The sequence below is a fragment of the Battus philenor genome, unplaced genomic scaffold (genome assembly GCF_028537555.1).
Source record: "Battus philenor isolate CCGP_79_NKW_IND1 unplaced genomic scaffold, ilBatPhil1.0.hap1 SCAF_2, whole genome shotgun sequence".
NCBI lineage: Eukaryota > Metazoa > Arthropoda > Insecta > Lepidoptera > Papilionidae > Battus > Battus philenor.
Genome location: NW_027181682.1, coordinates 3,187,439 through 3,211,680, shown reverse-complemented (window position 1 = coordinate 3,211,680; position 24,242 = coordinate 3,187,439). Strand labels below are relative to the sequence as shown.

General features: G+C 33.4%; 1 protein-coding gene and 6 non-coding genes across 7 annotated transcripts in view; 1 reads left to right on the top strand and 6 right to left on the bottom strand.

Moving 5' to 3' along the window:
* Positions 1-1,464: 1,464 nt before the first annotated feature.
* Positions 1,465-1,579, bottom strand: LOC137922539 (U5 spliceosomal RNA). Its single transcript, XR_011107529.1, has one exon. It is a non-coding gene; the product is annotated as a U5 spliceosomal RNA (small nuclear RNA).
* An 804-nt stretch (positions 1,580-2,383) lies between these two features.
* Positions 2,384-2,498, bottom strand: LOC137922537 (U5 spliceosomal RNA). Its single transcript, XR_011107527.1, has one exon. It is a non-coding gene; the product is annotated as a U5 spliceosomal RNA (small nuclear RNA).
* A 2,116-nt stretch (positions 2,499-4,614) lies between these two features.
* On the bottom strand, positions 4,615-4,730 carry LOC137922540 (U5 spliceosomal RNA). The gene has a single exon (XR_011107530.1). It is a non-coding gene; the product is annotated as a U5 spliceosomal RNA (small nuclear RNA).
* Positions 4,731-5,608: 878 nt separating this feature from the next.
* On the bottom strand, positions 5,609-5,723 carry LOC137922536 (U5 spliceosomal RNA). Its single transcript, XR_011107526.1, has one exon. It is a non-coding gene; the product is annotated as a U5 spliceosomal RNA (small nuclear RNA).
* Positions 5,724-6,832: 1,109 nt separating this feature from the next.
* LOC137922538 (U5 spliceosomal RNA) lies at positions 6,833-6,947 on the bottom strand. The gene has a single exon (XR_011107528.1). It is a non-coding gene; the product is annotated as a U5 spliceosomal RNA (small nuclear RNA).
* A 1,053-nt stretch (positions 6,948-8,000) lies between these two features.
* On the bottom strand, positions 8,001-8,115 carry LOC137922546 (U5 spliceosomal RNA). Its single transcript, XR_011107535.1, has one exon. It is a non-coding gene; the product is annotated as a U5 spliceosomal RNA (small nuclear RNA).
* A 7,963-nt stretch (positions 8,116-16,078) lies between these two features.
* Positions 16,079-24,242, top strand: part of ush (Zinc finger protein ush) — a 278,099-nt gene continuing 269,935 nt past the window's right edge. Inside the window, exon 1 of the mRNA XM_068765206.1 lies at positions 16,079-16,206. Within this exon, the coding sequence (XP_068621307.1) occupies positions 16,167-16,206 (40 nt within the window). The 5' untranslated portion in view covers positions 16,079-16,166. The remainder of the gene's footprint in view (positions 16,207-24,242) is intronic.

Below are 24,242 nucleotides of genomic sequence, written 5' to 3'. Positions count from 1 at the left end.
GCCCGTTTTTGTGTTTTTCTTTTTTTTTTTTGCTATGGTTGGTTTTCATTAACAATGTATTTTTCCTTAAGCTTATTGAGCTTAGACGGGATGGGGATTTCCGTTATTTGATACGAATCTCCTCCCTGATACGAGTCACGCGCGATACGATACAATAATCTTATGCTTATCACTATATACATTTTCTTATGATTAGGCCTTCCACTCGAGGTACGAAATACTCTAGGTCGCGGCAAGTCACTGGATGCAGGCATCACCAGACCAGTAACTGGAGATCTTTGGGGAGAGCCTATGCCTTACAGTGGGGGTCCATCGGCTGACATGAATACTTAAATTTTAAAGTTAAAACTAATTTGATTACCAATTAATGTTGCAACTTTTAAGGTTGTTTAGGTAAAGATTTTCACTTCATGAGATAGATTTTAAATAACATTTATAATATCGATATGGTACAGTTTTTTATTATGTACGGTTTTTTGGAATGATTTTATATATTTTTTAAGTTGAAGCAATTTAATTTATGTATCTTTAATTAGTTTCCAATATTATTTCTGTTATTATTATAAAAGTATTTGCATTATTTAATATGATTAATTAAGAGACATGACAGAATTGCGATCGTATGTCGCGGCATCGATTCCCGGGATACAATTTTTAGAGAGACAATTTGTGCATTGATTATTACATAGGATTGCCTCTACTCACAATTTTCCAGAGATTGGGCAGCAGCGTCTGCTGCTTACCATGATACCACGATCGATAACCAAGCGAGGTGATGATAGTATACCCCCCCCCCCCCCTCCCCATTGATATCTTTGGGGTAAGCCTAGGCAGTGGGTTTCCATGGGCTGAAACGAAGGACAGTGCTCTTGGTCCTTGCTTTTATCTTAAGACTAGCTGATCCTGCAAATGTTGCTTTGCAAAAAAAAATTTGCATAAAAAATAAAATAAATTTAGGGGTGGACCACCCTTATCACTTAGGGGTATGGAAAATAGATAGTAGCCGCTTCCAGACCTACTGAATACGCATATAAAATTTGGTAAAAATCAGTCAAGCCGTTTCGGAGAAGTACGGTAACTAACATTGTGACATGGAAATTTTATATATTAGATTACAATATTTCTGTATGTCTTTGGTGGTTGTAAAAATCATCCGCATATGTATCTTGGTATATAGACCGTGGACAGGAAATCTGTATGGCAAAAAGTACCTAAATGAATATTTTTTCCCAAATATTTTTTTTTCTCATATTTTATTTGGTTTCTTTAATACTGAATTTTAAATTGGTAGGCATTATTGGAGGTTATACATAAACTTCTGCTGTAATTTCAAGGGCCGTATTGCTTTGAATCATCAGCATTAATTTTAGGAGTTGGAAGCTCACGGCTTGTCATAGACATTTTCTACAATAGGGCTTACTACTAGAGTTGTAGACCCGATATAAAATATGCTAAATATATATGTGCCCCGCGAGCAGGGCTTTACAAAAATATGAAAGACTCATTTGAGTGTTCCCCTCCACGGAAATCTTTAGTAAAAGGCGAAAGATTTATACGTTTTGAAGGGAAACCAGAGTAACGTGACACTGGCTCTGAATTGGACCCAACTAAAGCTCAACGAATCTCTACACCGTGATTCAAGTAATACAGGTTTATTGAGAAGCGACATCTATCGGGTAAATGTTATACTAACTCATGGTATGTTCGATTGGCGCTGGACACTGTTAGCATTTCTAGCGTTTACAGCTTCTTCACATTCAAGGATCCTAACTTTAATACTTCCACGGTTTTTAGTCTTAACTGAAAGCAACTTCTGCTATGGCTATTTACGATCGCTACGCGTTGTTAGTGATACTGGCTTTTACAGCTTTTTAAGACAGAAATGTGTTATATTTAATTTCAATATGGTTTTGTGCCACTTGGTATATATTTTAAATAAATTTATTACAAAATGTATTTAAAACATTTAATGCCTGCTTGCTAACGATCACAAATTTTGAAAAATCTCTCATGCTATCGATGATCTTGGTAACCACTACCATAAAGATTCTGTAGTGTTTTACTAATTTTTGGTTAAAAATCGAATGTAAAACCAGACACATCGGTGTTAAGTGAACCAGTTGTCAGTTCAATCAAGATTAAACATTTTATCCAGATTAAAATGCAAATTATTTTGAATAGTATTTTAAGAGCTATTAGATTATATTGCTTGTGTCGTTTCCGGACATATTTGTTTTAAGGCAGGAGGGTAGCCTGGGCAGATCAAGGCTGAGGCCAACGAAGGATAATTGCCGCTTTGTGCAAGACACGTTCGCCTGTTTTGATCTTCATGTGAAGTGTACATAATTCTAGATATCCTTTACAATATATGACAATATTAATGTGTCCTGCGAGCAGGACTATACAAAAATATGAAAGACTCATTTGAGTGTTCCCCTCCACGGAAATCTTTAGTAAAAGGCGAAAGATTTATACGTTTTGAAGGGAAACCAGAGTAATATAAACAGGCTCTGAATTCGACCCTACTAAAGCTTTAAAAAATCTCTATACCGTGATTTAAGTAATACAGGTTTACTGAGGAGCGACATCTATCGGGTAAATGTTATACTAACTCATGCTATGTTCGATTGTTGCTGGACGCTGTTAACATTTCTGGCTTTTTCAGCTTCTTCAGATTCAAGGCTCACGGATCCTAACATTAATACTTCCACGGTTTTTAGTCTTAATTGAAAGCAAATTCTACTATGGTTATTTACGATCGCTAGGCGTTGTTAGTGATACTGGCTTTTACAGCTTTTTCAGACTCAGGGTTTGAATTTCGAAATCCGCGAGTCAATAAATTAAAAACAAATTCTATGTCTGATGCGACGCTTGACGTATTATGTTGACTAATTGACATCTATTCGGTTAGCGACTTCGCTTAGCGGTTCTTATGTAGCAGGGGTTGCAAATCAGCGGCTCGCGAATCACGTGCGGCTTTTTGGAGGATTATTTGCTACTGTTAATAAATGTACCCAAGCTCCCTATTCATTTTTGTGTCATTATTTTAAAAAAATAATGTTGTGAAACTAATACTGGCCAGTATTAACTAACCAGCAAAACTACTGCAAAGGCTGTCACCAATAAATAACCAAATTGTAAAGAATTGTCATGAAAATTAAATAAATGTGTTTTATATTTAATTTTTATATGGTTTTATGCCACTTGGTATATATTTTAAGTAAATTTAGTACAAAATATATTTAAAACATTTAATGTAGGCTTGCTAACGATCACAAATTTTGAAAAATGGCTCATGTTATCGATGACTTTGGCAACCACTACCATAAAGATTCTCTAGTGTTTTACTAATTTTTGGTTAAAAATCGAATGTAAAACAAGACACATCGGTGTTAAGTGAACCAGTTGTCAGTTCAATCAATATATGCCTAATGCTTCTATAAAATCTTCGATTAACATGATGAATAAAAATAAAGGAAAACACCCTGCGTGTTTAGGTTTGCCTGACAAAATTTTCAGTTTTGTTTTTTATGTTGTCGTACTATTAATATTTTTTAAAGTATTTGGCTAGTTTTAATGACAATTTATACATGATGTATTACGAAAAGAAATTTAGAAATAAAAAAAATGTTTCTCCCTACTTTTCTGTGCGTCATCATGAGTATAACTGGCGCTGAATATCAATGTGTTGAGTGTTAAGGCTTAAGTTTTTTTCAGTCTAAGAATTTTGATGTTACAGATGAATTTCGGTCTAGCGGACTTGTAACGCATAAAGTGATTGCTGTGTTTGAGAAAGGAAACAGATTGGCGTATTAGTAGTTCCAATACAGGTTCACGCAATTAAGAAGATTCCAGATGTACAAAAAAGGCAGGTATTGGGGTACCACAGCTTCATTCATCAGTTCATTGATCAGTTGTTGAAAATTGATAGTTTTTTTACATAATTTGAGAATGTTCCAAAAAAGATCAACGTCAAAGACTGGCGGACCACGGATTAAAAACTCGGATTATTTCTCTCGTATCTCTACTTACGATGTGTTTGGAAGATCATTGTTCGTCAGTTCGGCCCGTTGGTCAACAGTCGATCTAATTCTACTCCCAAAAGCCGATGGTGCTCAAGCAAAAATTGATAATTACAACCGGAATTAACAAAAATGCAGTGTTTTTAACATAACTGTACGAGACTGCAGACATTCTTAACCATTTAGATAATAAAGACTTCTCGTATACCAAAGGTTTGCCAGGCGCACACCCTACAGTGCCACCATTTTACGACAAGCGAGTGACGTGTTGGAGTTTGGATACACTGTATTTTTCGTTCAGGAACAAATCCTTGGAATTTTCAACGCAAAGTTGTTTGGTGTCTATAATCTGCAGTATGTCCAGGTTAAAATGCAAAGTATTTTGAACTGTATTTTAAGACCTATTCGATAAAATATAGCTTGTGTCGTTTCCAGACATATTTGTTCTAAGGCAGAAGGGTAGCCTGAGCAGATCAAGGCTGAGACAAACGAAGGGGTAATTACCGCTTTGTGTAAAACATATGTTCGTCTGTTTCGTTCTTCATGTGAAGTAAATAATTCTAGACCCTTTACAATATATGACAAAGTAAATATGCCCTGCGAGCAGGACTATGCAAAAATATAAAAGACTCATTTGAGTGTTCCCCTCCACGGAAATCTTTAGTAAAAGGCGAAAGATTTATACGTTTTGAAGGGAAACCAGAGTACTATGAACGAGCTCTGATTTTGACCCTACTAAAGCTTAAAAAAATCTCTATACCATGATTCAAGTAACACAGGTTTATTGAGGAGCGACATCTGTCGGGTAAATATTATAATAGCATTAGTACTTAGATACATTGCTGTTGGCAGCTCAAGACTACATACACGTAGGTCTTCATGACGTACCGCGTACCATATTGAAAAGCTTTGCAGCACTTTTATTTATGTTCGTTTCTATTTAGGCAGTGATGTGGAGGCGTTGATATCGATGTAGCTGTCGTCCAGAAATAAGGCTAGCTTTACGCTTTTCAAGCGTAGTATGTCGTTCGGTGGAGAGGATATAGAGAACCGATCCTAGGAGCACGATGGCCAGCTCATGGCTTGGTCGGGAGCAAAGATCTTCGACCTGGTACTGAAACGTTCGATCGTTAATTGTTTATATAGGACAGTCTTGTATATCTGCCTCTTGCAGCTCGTATACTAGTCCTTTGTGTCAAATTGTCGAACGCTTTGGCCATGTCGAGAAAGATGGCTACCGTGTCGAATTGTTCAATGCGCTTGATAAGGAGGAATATATTTAGCCATGCCGTGCACTTGATGGATGTAGTGTTTGGGGCATAAACTATATGCTGTACTGGGTTCCTCTGTCTAAAAATCTCTTGATGCGGGCGACCAAGTCTTTCGTATATATCTTCAAAACTTATTATCAATCAGAATAGTGGGCTGCAATGACGCGGGATTTCAAACTTGACGGGGTTATAAGAACCCTTTGATCTTTCTATATTGACTGTCATTAAGTATCGAGGGTCCATGAATACTTAGTAAATGTCTTCTATCCATGATATGAATATGCTTTAACGTAATAGTAACTCGAAAGTATTCTGTGCCCCGGGAACGGGGCTTTACAAAAATATGAAAGACTCATTTGAGTGTTCCCCTCCACGGAAATCTTTAGTAAAAGGCGAAAGATTTATACGTTTTGAAGGGAAACCAGAGTAACATAAACAGTCTCTAAATTCGACCCAACTAAAGCTTAAAAAAATCTCTCTACCGTGATTCAAGTAATACAGGTTTATTGAGGGGCGACATCTATCGGGTAAATATTATACTAACTCATGCTATGTTCGATTGGTGCTGGACGCTGTTAGTATTTCTGGCTTTTACAGCTTCTTCAGATTCAAGGCTCACGGATCCTAACATTAATACTTTCACGGTTTTTGGTTTTAATTGAAAGCAACTTCTACTATGGCTATTTACGACTGCTAGGCGTTGTTAGTGATACTGGCTTTTACAGCTTTTTCAGACTCAGGACTTGAATTTCGAAATCCGCGAGGCAATTAATTAAAATCAAATTCTACGTCTGATGCGACGTTTGACGTATTACATTGACTAATTGACATTTATTCGGTTAGCGGTTTCGCTTAGCGGTTCTTATGTAGCAGGGGTTGCTAAACCAGCGGCTCGCGAATCACATGCGACTTTTTGAAGGATTATTTGTTACTCTCAATAAATGTACCCAAGATCCCCATTCATTTTTGTGTCATTAGTTTTTTAATAAAATAATGTTGTGAAACTAATACTGGCCAGTATTAACTAACCAGCAAAATTACTGCAAAGGCTGTCACCAATAAATAACCAAATTGTACAGAATTGTCATGAAAATTAAATAAATGTGTTTTATATTTAATTTCGATTTGGTTTTATGCCACTTGGTATATAATTTAACCATTTAGATAATAATGACTTCTCGTATACCAAAGGTTTGCCAGGCGCACACCCTACAGTGTCACCACTTTACGACGAGCGATTGACGCGTTGGAGTTTGGATACACTGTATTTTTTCAATGTTGTTGTCTATAATCTGCAGTATATCCAGGTTAAAATGCAAAGTGTTTTGAACTGTATTTTAAGAGCTATTCGATAAAATATAGCTTGTGTCGTTTCCAGTTATATGTGTTCTGAGGCAGAAGGGTAGCCTGAGCAGATCCAGGCTGTGGCCAACGAAGGATAATTGCCGCTTTGTGCAAGACACGTTCGCCTGTTTCGATCTTCACGTGAAGTAAACATAATTCGAGATATCCTTTTCAATATATGACAATATGAATATGTGCCCTGCGAACAGGACTATACAAAAATATGAAAGACTCATTTGAGTGTTCCCCTCCACGGAAATCTTTAGTAAAAGGCGAAAGATTTATACGTTTTGAAGGGAAACCAGAGTAATATGAACAGGCTTTGAATTCGACCCAATTATAGCTTAAAAAAATATCTATACCGTGATTCAAGTAATACAGGTTTATTGAGGAGCGACATCTATCGGGTAAATGCTATACTAACTCATGCTATGTTCGATTAGAGTTGGACGCTGTTAACATTTCTGGCTTTTTCAGCTTCTTCAGATTCAAGGCTCACGGATCCTAAAATTAATACTTCCACGGCTTGTAGTTTATGTAAAGTAACTTCTACTATGGCTATTTTCGATGGCTAGGCGTTGTTAGTGATACTGGCTTTTACAGCTTTTTCAGACTCGAGAGCTTGAATCTCGAAATCCACGAAGCAGTAAGTTAAAACCGTATTCTACGTATGATGCGACGCCTGGCGTATTATATTGACTAATTGACATCTATTCGGTTAGCAGCTTCGCTTAGCGGTTCTTATGTAGCAGGGGTTGCAGACCAGCGGCTCACGAATCACAAGTGGCCTTTTGAAGGATTATTTGTTACTCTCAATAAATGTACCCGAGCTCCCTATTCATTTTTGTGTCATTATTTTTTTTTAAACATTATGTTGTGAAACTAATACTGGAATGTATTAACTAACCAGCGTTCGAAGAAATTACTGCAAAGGCTGTCACCAATAATTAACCAAATTATAAAGAATTATCAAAAAAATTAAATAAATGTGTTTTACATTTAATTTCAATATCGTTTTATGCCACTTGGTATATATTTTAAATAAATTTAATACAAAATGTATTTGAAACATTTAATTTCGGCTTGCCAACGATCACAAATTTTGAAAAATGGCTCATGTCATCGATGGCCTACGACATGGCAACCACTACTATAAAGATACTCTAGGGTTTTACTAATTTTTGGTTAAAAATCCAATGTAAAAAAGATACATCGGTGTTATGTGAACCAGTAGTCAGTTTAATCAAGATTAATCATTTTATTCCGATTAAAATGCAAAGTATTTTGAACTGTATTTTAAGAGCTCCACGTGAATTTTATATAATTTTAGATATCCTTCACTATATTTGACAATATGAATATGTGTCCTGCGAACAGGACTATACAAAAATATGAAAGACTCATTTGAGTGTTCCCCTCCACGGAAATCTTTAGTAAAAGGCGAAAGATTTATACGTTTTGAAGGGAAACCAGAGTAACGTGAGCAGGCTCTGCATATGACCCAACTAAAACTCAACGAATCTCTACACCGTGATTTAGGAAATGTAAAGTTTTTTACTAGCGACATCTAGAGGATTACTACCGATACGCGTTTTCGTCATCTGTATTTTATAACTGTAAACTGTTTCACAGTGAAGTAATAGATGGCGTAAAATAAACACAGAATGGGTATTTGAAAAACTATAATTGTCGATGATTTATTAATAATTGTTTCACAGTCGGCAATGGAAAGAAATGTTATGGAGTGTTCTATATTTTAATGCCGATAATAATTTGAATTTTTTTAGTATTGAGATTTGTATACTTCACGAACCCTTATGTTCCATGAACTTTGTCCCGATGAAGCCGTAAAAGCCCCCAGAGCTTCCAGCGCTAACTTTATTTGAAACAATAGATGATATTTTGAAAAAATAATTTGTTATCTGCGATATTAAGAATTTAGACTATTTCAATTCGTGAAATCAGTCGATTATGGGCGCAACGGATTAAGAAAAACATGTCTATCATATTTCTTTCTTAATAACTTTTTATTACCAATGTGCAAAAAGGCTATATATCTGTTCTGTTAAATGCAGAAGTTCTGCGCGGAGTGACATCTATCGTAAAAGATACAAACTAAATGGAATATATACACGGAGAATTTTTTCCCGTACTAGAAGCATAGTGTAGTCCACACTGGCGTAATTAACCCGAATCAGAATTAATACCCCCTCTTTCAAAAAATGCAATAAACGAATCAAGTAATCCGAAGAATCGAGGTTTGAAGAATATGGTTGGTAGTATTTTAAAGGTCATGTTGTGTTGAGAGTATACCTTATAAATCTTGGATATTTACGTATCAAATGAATTATTCAATTTTTCCACTTCATACAGAAGATTGTAAAATGAAAACACGGTATTATTATATAAGTAATAAAAATCCACCAAAAAGATAGGCTTGGTGTTTTATCCAGGTATAAGCTTGTTTATCGTTTTTATTCCATGAAGTCGCGTTATATATATACATACATATATATTTATACATGTATATATACTATTATGTATATATACATATACATATATATATATATATATATATATATATATATATATATATAATATTAAAATTTTAAATTTTAGCCAGGACTAATAGAGTGCCAGAAAGTCAAAGTTTTTTTTTTCAAATATTAGCCATGCCACAGCTTTTTAATTATTAACTTTGATTCGGTTTAAGTGAAGTAGCCTTCAAATAATACAATTTGGTACTTTCCCGCTGGGAAAAATTAAAATGCTTTCCCAATAAACTTTTTCACCAAAAACTTTGATAGCGTCATCTTTGAGTTCTTACTGATAAATCAAAATGTTTATAAATTTGTATATTAAAATTGTATGTTTCTAATAGGTGGCGTTAATATCAATCTATGAGTACACACGAGTATTTTGATCAATGTTTAAGTAAAGGAAACTTTTCTAAGTATACAGATAGCTTGGTTAGGAGTAAATTTAGTACTTGGCAAAAAGTGAATAGCATTCAAATAATGGTTACCTATTTTGTGGTTTATAATTTTCTATTCTGTGTGAATCAGATTCGGCAAAGTTGACAAGAAATTTTATATTTATGTCAGATAAGTAGAGTTGGTAGCCCAGCGCTGGAGGACTGAAATACAATCTTATATACTTCACCCTTCGTGCATTAATTATATAGGATTTCCATTGCTCACAAACAAGATTGCAGATGATGGCAGCAGCGTTCTCTGCGTACCGCAATACCACACCGCTATCGCCAACTCGTTGATCAACTGTGGCGAATGTGGTATGTTTCCCCATAGACAATGACAAAATATTTAACACTAAACTAGCTCTAAACTAAATTTTACAATATCGTAAAGCAAGGATTTGTGTTGTTTATATTATCTTCTATTGTACATGACAATATTTTAAACATTTTACAAATTCTTCTTTTCTTCTATGGTACTTTTTCTCAAATATGAGAAAATTGTCATCTACTCGATATTTAATTTTGATTACGATAGATGGCAGTACTATCTATATTCAACATGTGATGACGATAATTATTTCAATATTTTATTAGGGTACTTACAAAAACAAACTGCCATTTTTTATGTAATTGTGAATGCGTTATGAGAAATAAGGTAGTTATTAAAAATGTTGCCAGATTTTTAGTATTAAAAAATATCCTTATCTTCGGTCCGAGTTTAACCAATAAACCCTAAAAATGGTATAACGATTCTAATATTACTTTTTATGTTCTAAAGGTTATAGTAGAGTTTTGATATTTTCATTTGCCGTTTTTTTCCGGTTAAAGCGATATGGGTTATGGATACTATTAAAAACATTTCCAGTCGGTTTTTTCCGTTACTATATAGTATGAAAACGACTTCGATAATTTTTAACGCGCCTAATTGCATTTTACGGTCGAGATGTCGGATCAAGTTATTTCTGTGACTGTTTGTGATTACTAATTTTAAAAAATGTTAACTTGAATTTGACAGATTCGAGAAAATGGTTGCTTAAAATAAAAATGGAGGGAGATTATATTGTTCAATATTGATTACATGAGATTGCACGGTTTCCGAGTTGATTGAATATTTTATACAATTCAGTGACTTCAGTGGTTTTAGACAAGTTTTCCTTAATTGAATCCTCCGACGATTTTGTTATGATGTTGTCGTTGGTAAAATTAAGTTGGCTGATGTATTCGCAGCTGAAATTATGCCGAATTCGAACCCGAAAACTTGGCTACACAGAGTGTCTTGGGGGAGGCTTTAAAAAAAGGATCCATGCTTCGATATTTCAACCCATAGGCGCCCACTGCAAAGCATATTAAGCCTTGGGGAGGCCTATTTCTTGGAGTGGGCGTCTATGCGATTATGGTATAGCCTGTCATATCTATGAGGGGCTGTACCATTATCTTTGCGCTTGGTAGGCGGCAAGGCGATCGCAGTATGGCATCCTCTTGAAGCTAGTGAATAGTGGCAACCCTAGCGTGAATTATATGAGATTGTATCGAGAAACTCTTGCCCCCAACCTACGATCGTATGTCTCCTTTCTCTTCCGCTCTGCTACCACTGCTCATATATACACTATATACATAATTAAAAATTAAATTAAATAATTATTAAAATATCGTTGAATAGTAACTAAAATTAACAAAAGAAAGTCATTAAATAATTATTGTGTGTAATTAATATCGTTTTATTTATTGTTATACTGTATATGAATTATTATTATTATTAGTAGTTTAATTAATTATTATTAGAATTAAATAAAGTTTATTTTTATTATTATACGTGTCAAATATTATATTTTTGATTTAAGTTTTAAACATAGAACTGCCAACAGAACCATCACCCTGTTTAATGGGATTTCCTCTCGAAACAAAACAAATTTATTGTTGTGACATATAAAACTATTTGCTAAAACAATGTTCATATATATGTCACACAGCTCTGTTGTTTAACAATGATAGTTAATTTTAATCTATTAATTTATTGACATTATTTTTTCTTTTTTCTTCTCTAATAAGTTGGTTGTCGCGATTGGTTTCGTTGCTTCAAAGATGGTGATTTCGATGTTGACGACTGTCTGCATAAAGGAAAGGCGAAAACAGTTGAAGACGCTTATTTGAAGTAATATTTCCATGAGGATGTATGCCAAGCGCAAAAATAGCTTGCTTCGGTATTATTTGTTACTTGCAAAACGATTTCTAAGCGATTGTAAACGCAGGGAATGATTAAAAAGCAGGCAACATGAGTTACTAATGATTTGAAGCCAAGAGACGTTCAATGTTATTTTTTCGCCTATGAACAATTGCTCCAGCTGCAAAAAGACAGTATTGAACTAACTAGTTACATTTTCAAGAGATTGTATACTTTACTTATGTTTCAAACGCAAGGGACATAGGACTGCATTTTTTGTTGTGTACAATTGCTCCAACGGCAAAAGAAGAAAATTTTCCTTATCGTATCGTGACGTGTGATGAAAAATGGATTCATCACTCTTCGTCTCTACCAAGTATATGCTGCGAGGGTTTTACTACTTATACTAGGTTGAAGTTGTTGCTGTTAGCCCGAAGACTTTAAAGGCTTCGTCAGAGCTTAGTAGTACTTAGTAGACCCTTCCGTTCCGTGAACTTAAAAATAAACAAAGCTGGACAAGCGCGTTCCAATTGCACGAAGTTGTTCGCATGTAGTAAAGCGCTCTACCCGAGTAGAGCTGAGTGGTGTTTGTGTTGTGTGTATGCGGCTTGGGACGGCAGCGAGGACCACAGTCGAGTCAAGGAGGGATCCGGATCCAACCACGGTTCGCCAACGCTGTTCGCGATTAAGGAGCGAAAGGCCGCTCTCTAGAAAAGGTTTTTTTCCTGTATGAACCAGGTCGTTGTTATTATGGTAGGATATCAATATTAAATAGTCACTATACACACAGATTCGCAAAAGATATTCCGCTGACATCGCCATGTTCTTAAGCCAGTCAAAGCTAACATGGAACTAAACTTTTGGTTTGGTTAGTTTGACCTTGAGAGCTGAGCTCGCGATGCGCTTCATCCTCTGTGAAGATTTTTTGACACAAGTACATTTCAACATTACTAAAAAATTTGATCACCACAAATTCTTTATAGTATAAAAGCGACTAGTTTACTATATGTTTAAGTCTAGGGCATGACGTTTTGGATGTACTAAAATTGACCGACAGCTAATATTAGAGCCATTTATTGATAAACAAAAAGAACTTAGTTACGTATATAATAAACTATTGTATATAGGTATAAAAGCTTCTAAGCTTCAACATCTATTTTCAAACACCTTCTATATAGCGATAACTCAATAAAAAATTTCTATAAGTATGCGACAAGCATATCTGTCGGTACAAAGGGAGGCACAGATGGTAAACAATAATTGAATTTTAATACACTACCATTATGTTATTATTTCTGAAACCATTGATTTTTAAATATAGTTTACAATACATTAATTGACATCAAATGGGTTGCAGATATGATCACTTCTTTAGAGCTTTTACATCAACAACCAATTATTCTGTATGTCCAGCGCCAGCGGTGGTGAGTGTTTCAGATGATCCTCCTTTATCACATCTTCTACCGGCATCCCAAGCAACCAGACTTCATTATTATCATCATATCAGTCGATAGGCACCGACTGCAAGGTTTAGATCTCCTGCAAAGATCATTACGATCACCAGCCTTGAGCTGCCCGCATCAAGCGTCTTTCCGCGGGACTTACCCGTAGATCGGACTTATTGCCCTTAAAATACCTCACAAGAAGGTTCCCAAATCGGAGCTCGAAAGAATATCGCTAAGATGAAAAAAGGTTATATAAACTCTATCAAGCCATTGAGAGATTTTTAGACTCTATTTTTACACAACTTATTTAAAAAAAAAGTTGAACGGTAGTTCCCTTTCGGTAGAGAAATGAGATTTGCAATCGTGGGGCGCTGGTTTAATTTTGATAGTCTCATATGTAATTCACACCGTGCATTAATTATATAGGATTGTCACTGCTCACATATAAGTTTCCAGAAGATATGCAGCAGTATCCTCTGGGTATCTTAATACTAAACTACCTGTATAGGGTGGTGATTGTGTTATATCCCCTAATAGATATCTTTAAAAGGTCTATGCCTTGTTCTGAGCGTGTATGGGCCGAAACGACGACAAAAGAAATTATTATTAACATGCATTAATTGCTAAAGTAATAATAAGCTGTCATATCGCTAAGAGCTGTCTGTTCTATGCAACTGTAGGAAGAAATGACAACTGCAGAAAATTGGGACAGTGGATATATACAAATATATCGAATCGAATAGTAAATATAAATTTAAGTACATAAAAATAAATAATGCTTGAATCTAAATGAACTGAATGTTAAAGATTAGACAAAATAAAGAGTGAATTACTATGCCATTCAGACTCTTTTAGAGATAAGTTTCTTGAAGAATAAAACCAATATCGAAGATCCATTTTCAATTGATATTTCTTTACGTTCGAGTTTTAGTTTCGTCAACGTCAAAAATGTTTACACTCCTCCATCTTGCAAAACATTAAAGATAAATAATCGATATTTTGTTTATATACGTTTGAAATAAACTCGAATTTGTTTGAATTACGAATGCGAGTTTGAAAAATCGCTATTTTCGAAAATGCAATACAAGTACAAAAAGAAGTATTTCAAACTAACATGATTAATTCTAGCTTAATGAATTATTATAACGGAACAATGAAGATTATTGTTTTGTTATGTATATAATATTTTTAAGATGTAACTTAACGTAAGATGTAACTTATAATGTGAAAGCTTAGGACTCAGAAAAGATTTGTGAATATGTAGAAACATGTATGAAATGTAAATTATATATTTATTCATTCAAACTTTTTAAAGAAATCCCCGTCCGTTAAAAAGCACTTTTGCCAACGCTTCTTCCAGTCCTGGAAAAAGTTGCGACAGTCTTTTTCCGGTACAGCCTTCAAGACCTTGGATTCGGTTTTGATCACATCTATCGTTTTAAAACGGAGTACCCGCATTGGCCTTTTGATTTTGCTGAATAGCCAGAAGTAGCACGGAGTGAAATCAGATAAATACGGAACGATATAAGTCGAGTTTTTGTCGCTTTTTTCCAAAGATTTTAGCGATTTTGGAACACAAAACATTTTTCAAAATAGTTTTGACTAAGCCAAATGATTGTCAACTTATGACAAACAGATGCTTGGCAAATATTAAAGACAGTCCTACCAACATAAAAAAAAATTACCTGCCTTCCTACTCTGGAGTTTGAAATGACAATTTCTCTTTTTTTTCATAAGGATATTTTATATTAATATATAATATTCTTGTCTATGTGTATAAAGAAATAGTATTATAAAAGCTTGGAAATTGCTATATTATTATATATATATTGAAATATCGTGAGTGACAATAAAAAATAACTGTCTCAATTAGTTGTGGGCGTTTCTCAGATCATACCGCTTTTGGAGCCGTCGTGGTTTTAAATTGAAGGATACTATTTTCGTAGAACTTTACCTAATTTAAGTTTATATCAATTTACATTCCTATGACATTTTTCTATCCAAGTTACTACAATTGTAATTACAAATTAGTTGGCAATATAAATAAAGGAACTAATTTTTATATGTATTATTTATAAGAACAAATGCAAATATATGTAAAATTATATGTTGATCAATGTTGTCTGTTAACATTTAAGATGACACTATATGTCAAAAAAACAATACGTTAATCAGGAAAAATAAAAAGAATTAGATATAAATGTCACTCAATTATATGTGTAATAGTAATGATGTTATTTAATTACGTAAGTAGTATTATAATAAAAGATAATTTTCGTAATTAAGAAATTATTCACGGCATTAAAGAATGTAATATACAACCATGATGAGAAACTTCTCTGTAAATATCTCTCGGGACATGAAATTTCCCCATCGAGCTCTATTCAGGGTTGATTTTTTTTTCTATTACCATGTGGATAGTGATCAGATGTCGGTTGGTCGGATTGTTTGTTATGTAGCTTATTTGTCTCGGTACTATTTTCATTACTATATTTTAGTTATTATTTACGTAGCAGGCTTTAGTTTTATGTAGCTATAAGGTTGCTATTGGAGAGGCCTATTTCCATTTGTCGACGTCCTGCGGCTTTAGTTGACAAGATAGCAAATAATTAATTGATTTTTAAGTGTCATGTAAAAAAGTATGTATGCATAAAAATTTTGACAACTCCATCAAAACTCTACGCCGCTACGAGTCTACGAGCTACGACGGCTCAGAGAGGGGCAGTGGGGAGGGGGGAGGCAAAAGTAGGCGGCGCCGAAGCCAGCCCTCTAGTTGCAGCTCGCGAATTGGTATCTCGGTGCTGTCGGCGTTCGGAAAACGCCTCTAGTATCGCTCTGTCCGCCGACCTGGTCGGACGTGTCTGGCGCTGTGACAAGTTACAATCGTGTCTCGTGGTGGTGATTGTGTGTGACATGTTGGGAGACGCAGGCGCACCCCGCTAGGTCATGTCGCGAAGGAAACAGAGCAATCCGAAGCCCCTAAAACGTAAGTTTCAAAATATACTTCTAGTTAGACTTTAGACGTAAGGAACGTGAGCGGACACAGTCAACAGTTGGTTGTTACCAACGTGCTAATAAAACTTTTGTTTCCTAGTCGCATTTGAATTTAACATTATTTTTTAAAGTTATTATTTAAAAGAGTATGTAGAAACGATTTACATTTACGTCTTCAATATATATAATATATATTCCTTATAAAAGTATCTCAAACCAGTTATGAAAATACAAATTACTCTATAAGATATACAATAGATATTTAGTTTTTATATACAATATTAATATGCCAGTTATCTCATGTTATTAATAATCCAATGTCGATATTGAACCTCCAATAAGTTTGGTTTATTATTAGGTAGAGTAATTTTTTCATATTTTTCATTCTGTTTCATTTTGTTATGTTTACATATGTTAAACCTAGAAAACATTTTCAGTAAAGTAAAGACAAGTACCTCAAATCATAGATCAGGCTGATCATGTCAGGTTGAAATTGGATCAAATGAAAAAAAAATTCATTTATTTTTTTAGGTAACAAATTTTAGAGTTTTAATAAGAAGATCTAATGTGACTTTAAATAGAACTAAATATAGATTTAATGTGTAAAAGCGATAGAGTTTACATTAAGTAATTTTGCTTATAATATGTTCCTAAAATATATAAAATAAATATTTTTTAAACTACATGATATTTAATTGTAGTATTCCGTTAGCAGTTCCTTCTCCTTAAATACCGCAATTATTAAATATATATATGTAAACAATATTATTGCTCTATTTTGTAACGACAAGCAACTTATAAGTATTTCGCATTAATGTTTGTGTGGGTGAAGTTTGACATTTTGTGTTTTAAGTGTATAAAGATTTACCATTATTAAAATTATTAACTAGAAAATTAGTAAAGTGATAAAAAGAAAGAAACGTTTAAAATTAAACTCTTTAATTTTAAAAGTCATTCTGACACGGAAAAACTGGAGATAATTTTAAGCCGTTTGTGTTATTTTTGGCAAACTATTATTGCTTTTATTAAAGTTAATTTTATAGTCGAAACACATTAGATATACCACGTATTTTTAGATACGAATGTCTGAATATTTTTACTTAGTGATATATAAAAACGAGTATATATAATATAAAATAGGTATCTAGTGTGCGTTGTCAAAAACTGTGTGGTAGAAAATGGCGCAGGACTTTCATAGACCCTGAAATACTATGTCGAATGTTGATAAGACACAATCTCATAAAAAGAAACGCAAAAACAAAAGGCTCACTCTCACATCCGATACATGATTATTCTTAATAATTTCATATTTATTTTTAGAAAATGTACGGCTTTATCATTCAAATAATAATAAAATACTTAAATACAGGCCATTAAAACTTTTCATAATTGTAAACTTTTTTATCTGTCTTATCATATTATTTCGTTTGGTAATAGCGTGTTTTTTGTACAACTTTTATATCAGTTATTAATAAGAATTTCGGATGAAAGGATAGATGGAATATGAAAGTAAATATCTTTTTCATAGTATATAAATACCTGTTGTACTCCAAGGCTCTTTACTAGAACCAATGTTGTTGTGATGCGATGAGAATTCCGTGATATATACAATTTTTTTTATATGGTCCCCGCTGTTGGGGACCTCTCGTTCCCCTATCTCGTGTGGGACAGGGACTTTTTATTTCTAGTAATTTATTCATGTTTTTTTTTATTATCATTCTTCTCTTTCATGTATCATCTTATCTGTCGTACTGTTTCTTTCATTCTACAATTTTCCCAGTCTTTCTCTTTCATTCTATTAGCCATACATCCATCCTCAACCACTACATTCTAGGTTTCCTTACTATTTTATTTTGCAACATTACATTTATTGTTCAAATATTTTACACGTATTTTCTTTATAATTATCATCTTATATTATACTGTTTATTGCACTAATTTTGGTACTACTATATTTCTTTTATTTCTATATTTTAGTGTTTGTTTTATTTTTACCTATTGCATTTATCACCACCTTGCTGCAGTAGCTGAGGAAGCATTCTCTCTCCCCTTCTTCATATAATTAAATGTGGAAATTTAAAAAAAAAATAGCAATAGCAATGACTGACTTTCCCATCACTAGTGCAAGCTATATACCTTCGCGGAGGAATCAATTCAGAGACTATATTCGTGATATTAAAATTTTTGTTTATAAGAACGAATCAAAGTGCGGTCCGAGTTCATTAAACCGTTATCTTTGTATTAATGTATTCTTTGATTGTTTATTTATCAATGTCGCAGCGATAGCATAGTGTTATAGCATCGTTAATTGTGGCCGTGGAAACATCCAGAGACGAGATGATAGTCTACACGGTTGTCTAGGCAAGGTTCAGCATATTATTTATATAAACACGACACTATTTTTTATATATGATTCAATTTTTTGTTTGTTAAATATAGCATTATAAAAGATGTGAATAGCAGAGCTATCGCGTGTTATAATATGCAGTGAATTTACATAGCATGTTTTATTGATGCTATTAGCTTTTATAATTTCAACATGAGCTTGCAATGCCGGGGTTAGAAAGCTGTGGCTGTGACAGCTATATTTTTTCTATTAAATTACGTGATCGCAGCACTAATTAATTAAAAAAAAGTAATCAAATAATGTTTCGCATTTATAACGAAAAACACATACAGGTTTTTATTTTTGTTTTTAATTAATAAGCGATTTAATATTGGAGTGTTTAATCTATTTAACGAGAAGTTAAAACGTACTTGTCAAAGGGCGCATTAGTACAAAAAGTATAGATACGACATGAGCAAATGAATATTATCACAATGCAAGCGCCCGATAAGTGTGCATCTGTATAAAAACTATAAATTTATTATACTAATATTTATATATATAGAAGTTGATACCAATACAGAAGCGGACTGTAGATAAAAAATGTTTTATGCATTTTTATTATGATTAATCTAGAAACAGTATCGTGGCCTTTTGTATCGACAAGGTCCGGGAAACTAACGTCTATCGTGGAACGTTTGGTAAACAATCAAATGTATTTTAATCTATTTTTATGATCAATGAATCTCATTAATGCGAAGCTAGAATATATTTGTCTTTTACCAGCCGATATCATATGTCATGACACTATATGGTTCACACGTCTATTTGCGATTTTAAAAAAAAACATTTTACAATTAAAAATGGAACTCATGTGACTCTATATGTAATCGATATAAATGAACGTTTTTAGTGCAATAGAAAGCGTAAATTAAACAACGTTACATCTCATATTTAGGCTATTGATATGTCATAATTTCGAAAATGTTGTTTTTTTTTTATCTAAAAATATACATGATTATTAAAAAAAAATTAAACTATGTTCCTTTTTTAAATTCCGTGATCTTAGATATGTGTCCATGTCATGTAGAACCGACATAGTGAAGGACCGGTCATCGTGACGAGGACTATGCAATGATCTTCTATCAGCTGAAAAGAAGAAGATGTGAGATATAATACTAATATTTAAGATAGGGATTAAAAAGAAGTTCGGATAACGGTAAAGAATAATTTTTGGGTGTAAAAGAACCGTAGGTCACGGGTTCAATTCTTGACGGAGCCATAGAATATAAATTACATAACAATTCTACTTACGAATGGTATAAGAAAACATCAAGAGATATGTATCATAGGACTGTATATAAGTAAGCTACAACGTCCAACGTTGTATCGTATTTTTTGTATAAGAAGTCGTTTCAAAACTGAAGGAACGTGCGTAGTTACTAGCAGAGAATGTATAAAATAAATAAATATACACAGTGGTAGTCATATGGTCAGCATTAGAAATAAAGACGCGATAGTTTATGGTCAATAAAATTAAAAATATCTTCGAACGAAACTGTATCATAAAGCAGAAAGAAGCTCCCTTGTAATGCCATAGAATAATCATGTAATAAATTTAAATTAAAATAAAACTAGTAAAAACAATTTACTACAGTATATGAAGCCTATTGTGCCAAGTGGCAGTCGGCGAGTCATAACGCTTGTGCAACTGATGGCTGTTGGGGCCGAAAGGTTCTTGAGTTGTGATGAAAGCCTTCCACTTGGTGAACCGATGACATGTTTTAGGTTACGGGAAGTCACTTAATGTGGATAGATAGGATTAGTCATGGTGGCGATCTTTGGTAAAGGCATATGTCTTGCAGTGGGCGTGCAGCTGAAAGAGAGAGAGAGAGAGTTAATGATGTGATCACGACATAGTTAAGTACACGGGTAGTCGCTGAAAGAAGAAGAAGAAAAGATTTAAATTGGTAATACATCTTGCTACTTCTATTACTGCTACATTATTAATGATATTTGTGGAAGTGATAAAAAAGCAGAGTGTGTTGAGGAATTTTCACAGATTAGAACGCGTTTAGATCCTTTGTAACTTTAACTTAAAGAATACAGTTACCGTCTGACTAGGCCACTTAAACCTCTTTATATTTTTATTTGATCGCTTCGTTTTACTGTTGTCTAGTTATGTTAAATTATAATTAAATTACCACCATCGTTTGAATTTATTTGTTTAGTTTTACAGTGTACACGCTTTCCTATATTTTTGATAGATCCGGCTTGAATGACCGAAGCGAAATGTAACAATAGAATGACAACAAATGGACATGTAGAACGCTTAACGACACAAACTGTCTATATGAAAAATAAATAAAAATATAAACAGGTTTTAAATGGTACAGTCAGTCGCAAACAAATATCATTATGGAGTTTAATTAGATTTTAGTTTCTATCAACATGTGGTCTTCTGTTTTTTTCCATATATACACAAGTGATTTCTACTAAACTAGTTAATGACGTGAAAATTAGATACTCTGTTCAACACCTTCAGTGATCGTAGATAGCTAGACTAGTGTATAAATAATGATCTCATTATATAATAAACATAAGAAAAGTTCTTCACGGAAAATTAAAAAAACTACAAAGCGAAACACTTATAATACACCGGCAACATGAGTTTAAATCTTTTTCATTAATGTCGATATAAAAAATACATTAAAATCCATTTAATCGGTCATTTAAAGGTTTCACAAGCGAATAAAGATTACATTCGCTGGAAAAAGAATGTTTATTGTGCAAAAAAGATATCGACAGAATTTAAAATGGTCTCGAGTTCATTTCATTGATAATTCGAGTAGTAATGATAGCTTCACAACAGGAACTGATCAAGTTGAAGCTTGACCATTTCAATCACACGACAATCCAGGTCTAAGTCCGAATCTGCCTTCACGCTTGGGCACTCAACGAGCTATAGCTATGCTCGGGTTTTATCTATGAATAAGTAAAGCTTTGGTCGAAAAAAGTAACCCAAAAAACTCAGCGGGGGAGGTGGCTACGGGCAGGCTATATAGTGCGCTTAACTTGCTGCTGAGGCTGTTCAGGTGTGGAGACCACAAATCATAAGGTTGTGAATACACTGGTTGCAGCCTGCTTTTAATTTGACTTATAAATCATAAATAAAGAAAATTATAAAGGTATCTTAAGATAAAAATAAAAAAAAACAGGTATAAGCAATTATTAATTGTAAACTAAAGGACATTAAAGAATTTGGCGAAAAGAGGCTTTGCGTGTAAGGATTGTAAGTGAAAGGACGAGAACAAAAGAAATTGTGATCAATAAAAGTGGATGTAGTAATAGAATTATAAAGGATGAAAGAGGAGAACGAAAATAAAATAGTAACAATAAAAAAAATTTTTGCTAGATAGAGTCCCTGTTCCAAATATGATAGGTGGAACAACAGGTCCTCAATAAGAGACCTGTGTCCAGCTGTGCTGTTTGTCCGTCGATTTATATATCGATGATGAATCGAAAGCGTCTGACGCCATGACACCTTCATATTATGGAAACTGTAAATCTCTCTAAGAGGTAAACAATGTAGTTACGAAAAAGTAATTAAACGTAACAGTCCAAAAGGACACTTCAAAGGTATTACGCAAGAATAATCAGCGAAAATGATTGTAACAAAAATATTTATAAACAAAATATTTGATATTTATTTTATATAAATTGAATTTTAATGTACACGGTAAACACTCTATATAAGAAAATGTTAAAATATTGTTAGAATATAGGAAAATGTAAAAGTAATGAGGAATGAATGAAAGGCGAAACAGAGCGAAAGAGAAAGATAGTATAATTGTGGAAAGAAAGAAATGAACGACAGATAATATGAAGTATGAAAGAAGAGAAAGAAAATAAAATGTATGTGAAAAAATAAAATAAATTTAAACAAAAAGTCCCTGTCCCAAACCAGTTAGGGGGTACGAGAGGCTCCCAATAACGGGAGCCATTAAAAAAAAACCACTCTATATATATTTAACTTGTACTTTTATGAATAATTAATTATGAATTTCGTTGTATATACTCTTTGTTCAAAGTTAAGTATTTTAACAATTACATTTTAATTACCATGTAACTCTAGCAGCGGCACCTTAGCGGTAGAGGAATGAGACTTGTGATCTTGGGTCGCTGGTTCTACTGCATGTACAAACTTATATAGCATAATTATTATGCATTAATTATATGCATTAATTATTTAGTATAGCCATTGCTCACAAATAAGTTTTAAAAGGATTTTTACGCCAAAAATTTGTTTTTATAAAAATACTATAACAAAATTTTCAAAGATAACAGAAGAAAGTTTTAATTACATATCTTGACATTTTATATTATATATTTGGTTTGAAATAGTCTATATAACGCTTATTTTTTATCTATAACTTTTTTATTTATTAATAAATAATACACTATTAATTAACATATAATTTTAGGTATCGTTACCTATATAATTATGAATATAATAAATTTTGTATACCTAACATCGACTTAGCATTGTGTTGGCAAATGCTTCTATTGATAGTGTACATCCTTTTACAATAGGGTCACAGATATTATTCAATAAGGTTCTATTACTAGTCAAAGAATCAAAGGAATTTTGTACTATTGGTTAATAAAATAAATAATAAAGCGTTTATTGCTAATGAGCTTAATAATAAGATAACACAAATATAACTTAAACGTCGTTAAATCGTTTCAACGTCTTTTCCGACAAAGGCTTCCTATTTACAATATATACATCTTCTATCTCATTCTGTTATCTGCTATGCGCATCCCTGCTGGACCCGCTATTCATCTATTCATGGTATCATCCTCTCATTTTTTACTCTGTCTATCTTTACTTCTTTTGCTGTCACGTGAATACCATCCTGTTTATATTTCTGTCAATTTCTTATTCTTCTCTTTTATCATGTGCCAGGAGGTACTATACTATAAACGACTACATAGAAGAAATCATGGTTAAGGAATGATATATTCGCCCCCAGGATATTATACTGTTAATTAAATATATTAATTTATATTATTAAAATAAAACATAGTCTAGTTTTTCGTTTTCCCTGTTCTTATCTGGTCTGAGGCATCATCTGAAATGATAGACTCGACTTGACGTAAATATGAGATGAAGTCAATGGTATGTTAGAAAAATTGAATTTGAATTCGAATTACGCCACTATGACTAATCTTGCGCTGCCAGCATTAAGCGACTACCTGTGATGTTAACTATGTCATCGATCCTAGGTGGAAGGGAGCCTTTCGACGTTAATGGTACGCGCGATGTGGAACCATACGTGTCTACAACCACTTCGGATGAGTAATTCTTAGTGATACGTCGTCGACATTAGTTTTTCCTGGGATACCCTCATTTCTGCTTCGATCTCGCAGCAAAACTCCAAGCATACCTCTCTCCATTGATCTTTGGGTGACCTTGAGCCTTCCTTGAGGCATCACCACCAACACCGATACAGACCCACGTTCACATTCACATAAATTAAATTCGAATAATTATTATTAATATATAATTATCTAAATTATATCAACCTAAATATAGCGAAGACAATGTTGAATATAACTACGAAGTGTTAATTACATGTTGATGTGAGATGTATTAATGATTTTAAAAATAGAACAATGGTGCGTTCCATTTTTAAAAG